A 6,811-nucleotide genomic window follows, 5' to 3' on the forward strand; every position below is an offset into this window, starting at 1 on the left:
AATGAAATTGTAATATTTTAAAATGTTAGTGTCATTTTCAATCTTACAGTATTATTTAAAATTTTATAGTGTCAATTATAGGAAATGTCATTTATATTTTTAAATAGTGTCAATTATACACAATGTCATTTACAATGTTATAGTGTCATTTATACGCAGTGTCATTTATATAATAGAATAGCGTTAATTACATGTAGTGTCATTTGTATAATCGAATAAGAGTAAAATTTTGAAGTAGCCAAAATGAAGCATAAAACACAATTTATGGCCACACATTGAAAAAACACAAAATTTGGCCATTTTTATTGATTTGGACGCTTTTGCCCTTAATGAGGCGGACTGGGTAGGATCAGGCACGCGGGTCGCGTGCCGGGTCGGGTTAGGCACTTATGGCACTATTAGTGCCATAAGTGCCATCGAAAATCCAAAATAAAACCAAGTAAAATAGTCATTTTGGCACTTATGGCACTATTAGTGCCATAAGTGCCAACGAAATTCAAAATAAAACTAAGTAAAATGGTCATCAGCACAAATACAGAAACAACAACATCATTTAAACCCTAAATGGAACATCTAAACCCTAAATGGATAATCTAAACCCTAAATGGAACATCTAAACCCCAAATGAATAATCTAAACCCTAAATGGAATATCTAAACCCTAGGGGGAAGTGTGCACTTATGGCACTATTAGTGCCATACGTGCAGCACAGATCAGATCAGATCTGTCGATGGCTGAAATCGAAGGAGGTGAAGATCAGATCTGCCGATGGAGGAAGCGGCGCAACGATCAGATCAGATCCACCGCCGTCACCTCATCAGATCAGATCCATCGCCGCCTCATCAGATCAGATCTGCCGCCGCCGCCTCATCCTCCGCCACCTGACCGACCTCCTCCATCGGCGACGACGATGATTCAAACCCCGCTCCGGCGAATACGTCCACCATCGGTGGCGGCGCCGCCCTGCGGACCTTTCTCGACACCACCAACTCCGAGTCGGATTTGGCGCGGATCTCCGAGAGAGAGAGGGGAGGGAAGCTGAGATCTGGTGCGTGAGATGGGTAAAAGGGCAAATTGGGTATACCGCCTAATTAATGGCCAGATTTTGTAGTTTAAAGATTAGTGGCCAAAATTTGAGTTTTGATCTTCATTATGGCTAGCCGACCGCATTGTTTCATCGAATAATGTCATTTACACGATTTGAGTCAGAATTTGAGTACGGGTCAACCCGGGTGTACTCAAGACCACCTCTAATATTAATATACGTATAAGCGACAATTATACGACAAGTCTGGATTTTGACACTAATTTTAGTGATTAATATCATTTTTTTTTTCTTAATTTTGAACGCATAAGAAGAAAATTTAAAAATCGTGTGATAATGGATTTAAATTTTAAATGTATTAACTGCGTCGCCATTAAATTGACTCACCAACACCGTTAATATATACTCCCTCCGTCCCATATGGATAGGCTGATTGGGATATTTACAAAGATTAAGAAAAATAATTGAAAATGAAAATATATAAGTAAATTTTCTAATATGCCCATATTTATTATTTAATGATGTATTAAAGTGTGAGTAAATTAAAGAATTAAATAGGAATATAATAGTAAATGAGTAAAAAAATATTATGGAAACAAGTTTATATAAATGGGACATTCAAAAAAGGAAAACAAACCTAAGAATATGGGATGGTGGGAGTATATTTTTTCTTTTTCGAGTAAACAGAAATTTATTTACATTCTTTATCCGAATAAACAGAAATATATATGCCGCGTGATGGGGCCGGGCCGGGTCTGGAATGTGGAGTATATATTATCCAAAATTTTTCCCTACCATATACACACTATGTAACTCCAAAAGCTAGTCTCCCTCCGATAAAATTTTCTGCATTCTGCCACCGCCACTAACTTTTACTAATACTGATGGAATATTAATTAATAAATCGAATTCATTTTCAAATTCGGGCAGATCCATTTTTCTGGTATAGGATAATTAAGTTGATCAAAACTTTGTGTGAAATTGTGCGCTTTTTTATTTTATTTTATTATTATTTTCACGTCAAATGGAAATAACGTCATTTGGCATAACATATGGATTTTACAAGAACTACAAGTATTTAGTTCCAAAGTGATATGTTTTGTGCTAAATTATCTATTTTCAGTTGAGAAGTATACTAAAGTAGATGATATTTTCCTTATTACATATTACTCCCCCGTCACATGAAACAAAATCAAGTTTTCTTTTTGGTCTGTCCCACGAACCAAGACCAATTTTTAAAAATAACAAATTTTTTTACCTTTTATTCATTTTTTTACTTTTTCATCTACCACACTTAATGTTGGAATTTAAGAATATAAATGGAGAATTTTATTTGATTGGCTAAAGGAAATTTGGAGAAGTTAATTGGAGAGATTTTGGAGTAAGTGCACTAGTGTATTAAGATGTGGACGTGTGTATTTGGAGAGAGAGTTTAACAATAGTAACCAATTTTTCTTTTTTCTTCACTACTACATTTAACTCCACAAGTCCATATATATAGTTGTCTAATGTCGGTTTACTAAACCGACCTTTCCTAAAAAATCTAGCCAAACCAACTTTGCTAGAATAATCTAGCTAACTAGACATTTAATATTAGATTCTAGAATTCTCTATATTTTATTTCATCTACTATCTAATATTTTATTTCTTTCTTTTAGTTTCTTGTTAATTCTAGAATACTCTACATAAATCAAGTTTATTATTTTTTCCAACACTCCCCCTTAAACTTGATTTGTCATTCCCAGCAAACTTCTGAACTTGATAAAGTCTTCGTATTTGAGCGGCTTTGTGAAGATGTCGGCAACTTGATCTTGTGATTTCACATACTCCACTTGGACCTCCTTCTTTGCGATGCATTCTCTGATGTAGTGGAAGCGGGTGTCAATATGCTTGCTTCGATTATGAAACACCGGATTCTTTGAGAGCGCGATTGCCGACTTGTTATCCACACAAATAGTTGTTGGCTCCTTTTGTGGCCATCCAAGCTCTTCCAGTAAACTTCGTAGCCAAACTGCATGGCAAACACTGGATGTGGCAGCCACATATTCAGCTTCACATGTTGACAGCGTGACTATGGGTTGCTTCTTCGACATCCAGGTGAAAGCAGTATCTCCCATGAAAAATACGAATCCGCTTGTACTTTTCCGATCATCATTGTCTCCGGCCCAGTCACTATCACTATAGCCAACAAGCTTATAATCATCAGTACTTGAATAGAATAGGCCATAGTTGAGCGTACCTTTGAGGTAGCGAAGAATTCTCTTTGCCGCCTTAAAATGCGTAGTGGTTGGATTCTCCATATAGAGACTCACGAGTCCTGTCGCATAAAGAATGTCCGGCCTTGTGCAAGTTAAGTACCGTAAACTTCCAACCAAGCTCTTGAACAATGTCGGGTCCACTTTTTCTCCTCCATCATTCTTGGATAATTTTATCCCGCATTCCACTGGCGTGTTGATTGCTTAGCAGTTCTCCATCTTGAACTTCTTGAGAATTTCCTTGGCATATCCTTCTTGTGTGATGAAGATCCTATCTTCGAGTTGCTTGACTTCCACGCCGAGGTAGTACGCCATCAGCCCAATGTCTGTCATCTCAAACTCCTTTGACATGGCCTTCTTGAACTCCTCAATCATCTTTGGATTATTTCCTGTGAAGATCAAATCATCTACATACAAGCACACAATTAATATATCCTCTCCATTGACTTTAACGTAGAGGGCATGCTCGTGAGGGCATTTGGTGAAACCATTCTCCTCCAAGTACTTATCGATCCTGCTATTCCATGCCCTTGGTGCTTGCTTTAGTCCGTATAGGGCCTTCTTTAACTTCAAGACTTTATCTTCTTGCCCTTTCACCTCGTAGCCCATTGGCTGCTTGATATAGACTTCTTTGTCTATATACCCATTCAAGAAGGCTGATTTGACATCCATTTGATAAATCTTCCATCTATTTTGGGCTGCAAGAGAGAGTATTAGTCTGATAGTTTCTAAGCGAGCAACAGGAGCAAATACCTCATCATAATCAATTCCAGCTCTTTGGCTATATCCTTTTGCAACCAGCCTTGCTTTATATCTTTCCACTTCACCCTTGGAATTCTTCTTAACTTTATACACCCACTTGACTCCAATAGCCTTGTGCCCTTTCGGTAGTGCCACGAGCTCCCATGTATCATTCTTCTTTATGGCTTTGGTCTCTTCATCCATCGCAACTCGCCAATTTTCACTATCTGCTGCTTCTTCAAAGCTAACAGGTTCACAGTCAGCAAATAGGCAAAATAAGGTAAGATCTTCTAACCTTTCAGTATCCTCATATATCTTGCCCAAACTCCTTGCTCGTGGTGTGGCTCTTTCATTTAAGAAAGATGGTGGCGAGTCTTCAGTGACTGGCACTGGTGAAGCTGGTGGAGTCACTGGCTCTTGTTGGACTTCTCCAATTTGCTCTTCTGCACTTTGTTCTTCTAACTGTGGGATGTAGGTGAAGTCACCGTTGGAGCTGAAATCCCATACTCCTTCTTCGTCGAACTCGACGTCTCGACTTATCACTGTTTTCTTGGTCTCTGGGTTATATAACTTATAGCCTTTGGATTTAGAGTCGTACCCGATAAAGATGAATGCTTCACTTTTGTCATCGAGCTTCTTCCTTCTCTCATCTGGTACATGCACGTAGGCTTTGCTCCCAAATACCTTTAGGTGGGAAATTCCTGGCTTTCTCCCGCTCCAGGCTTCTTGTGGAGTCATTCCCCACACGCTCCTTGTCGGCGATCGATTGGATAGGTACACCGCGCACGCCACTGCTTCGGCCCAAAACTCTTTAGGCAGATTCTTCGTCTTTAGCATGCTCCTCGCCATCTCCATGATTGTCCTATTTTTTCTTTCCGCCACTCCATTTTGTTGGGGGGATCTCGGAACTGTCAGGGGCCGCCGAATTCCATTTGCTTCGCAGAATTCTAGAAACTCCCTTGACGTGAATTCTCCGCCTCGATCGGACCTCAGGGCCTTGATTTGTCGTCCGCTCTCCTTCTCGACGGCAGCTTTGAATTTCTTGAATGCATCAAATACTTCTGATTTCTGCTTCAAGAAATATACCCACGTTTTTCTAGAAAAATCATCAATGAAGAGCAGAAAATAATTATTTTTACCGAGGGAGCTTGGATTTATCGGCCCACACACGTCAGCATGAATCAACTCCAGTAGCTTTTGAGCTCTTGAGCTTGACTCCTTTGGGAATGGCTTTCTGAACTGCTTCCCGAGTAGACAACCTTCGCAGAGTTGATCGGGATGTTTGATGGATGGTAGTCCTCTCACCATCTCCTTCTTTGACAACAACTCCAATCCACCAAAGTTCAAGTGCCCAAACCGAAGATGCCACAACCAAGACTTATCTTGGTAACACGCTTTCAGGCATTTTGCCATGTCATTTCGAATATTCAATAGGAACATTCTATTTTTAGACATTGGCACCTTGGCAATAAGATTATTTTTGCCATCTCTTATTGAAAGGTTATAATCTCTCATGTGAATATCATAACCTTTCTCTAAGAGTTGTCCCAAACTCAATATATTATTCTTCATATTGGGCACGTAATAAACGTTGGAAATAAATTCATGATTTCCATTCTTCAAGCGAATTAAAATTTTCCCTTTTCCTTTAACTGGAACTTTAGATTCATCACCAAAGGAGACGTTGCCACTTACCGACTCATCGAGCTCCACAAACATATTTCTTTTCCCACACATGTGATTGCTAGCACCAGTGTCGAGGTACCACGTGTCATCTTGTCTTCCAGCTTCTCCTTTATATGCCAGAAGCACACTACCAATATCTTGATTTGTACTTTCGGCGTAATTGGCCTTATCTTCAATCCTTACTTTTTCACTTCTGCACTCGGAAGCATAGTGCCCAAATTTATGGCAATTATAACACTTTATCGAAGATTTATCATACCTCGACTGCGGGTTGCTCCTCCCCCGACCACTTGTAAACTCATTTCTTTCACCATTGTTGACGAAGCCTCCTCGTCCTCGACCACGTCCACGTGCTCGGCCTCTGCCTCGATCTTGTCCTTGACCACGTCCTCTCCCGGACTGTCCATAGCCATTGCTCGGACCTTCTTCTTTCTCTTTCGGGCTTACTTGCAACTTTAAAAGTTGCTCTGAAATTTCTTGCTTCTTCTTTTGCTTCTCCTCGTATGCTTGCAACGACCCCAACAAGAGATCAATTGTCATCTCCTCCAAATTTTTAGTTTCTTCGATCGTCACCACAATGTGCTCAAACTTTGGGGTTAGTGAGCGCAATATTTTCTCCATAATTCTAACATCCTCCAATTTTTCACCATTTCTTTTCATTTGATTAGACACCGCCAAGACTCTTGAAAAATAATCCGAAATTGATTCGGACTCTTTCATATGCAAAGACTCAAACTCTCCTCTTAAAGTTTGAAGTCGTACCTTTTTTACTTGCTCCGCTCCTTTGCACGCGTTCTGGAGCTTCTCCCACGCTTCCTTGGCGGTACTCGCGTTCGAGATTTTCTCGAAATCATCGTCCCCTAGCGCTTGATAAATGAGATAGAGAGCCTTCTTGTCTCTCTTTCTCGCGTCTCGCAATCTATCATTTTGTTGTTGGGATAGTGCGGCCTCGTCCTGCGGCTCTTCGTAGCCGTTCTCCACGATCTCCCAAACGTCGTGGGCTCCTAATAGTGCCTTCATCTTGATGCTCCAATTGTCGAAGTTGCTCTTGTTGAGCATGAGGACTTGAAACGATTGTAAATTC

General features: G+C 40.1%; 1 protein-coding gene across 1 annotated transcript; it reads right to left on the bottom strand.

The window, feature by feature from the left end:
• Window positions 1-2,766: 2,766 nt before the first annotated feature.
• Window positions 2,767-3,345, bottom strand: LOC131013547 (secreted RxLR effector protein 161-like). Its single transcript, XM_057941666.1, has one exon. It carries the CDS (start codon window positions 3,343-3,345, stop codon window positions 2,767-2,769), a length of 579 nt encoding a protein of 192 aa, XP_057797649.1.
• Window positions 3,346-6,811: the final 3,466 nt, after the last annotated feature.

This window comes from Salvia miltiorrhiza, chromosome 2, assembly GCF_028751815.1.
Source record: "Salvia miltiorrhiza cultivar Shanhuang (shh) chromosome 2, IMPLAD_Smil_shh, whole genome shotgun sequence".
NCBI lineage: Eukaryota > Viridiplantae > Streptophyta > Magnoliopsida > Lamiales > Lamiaceae > Salvia > Salvia miltiorrhiza.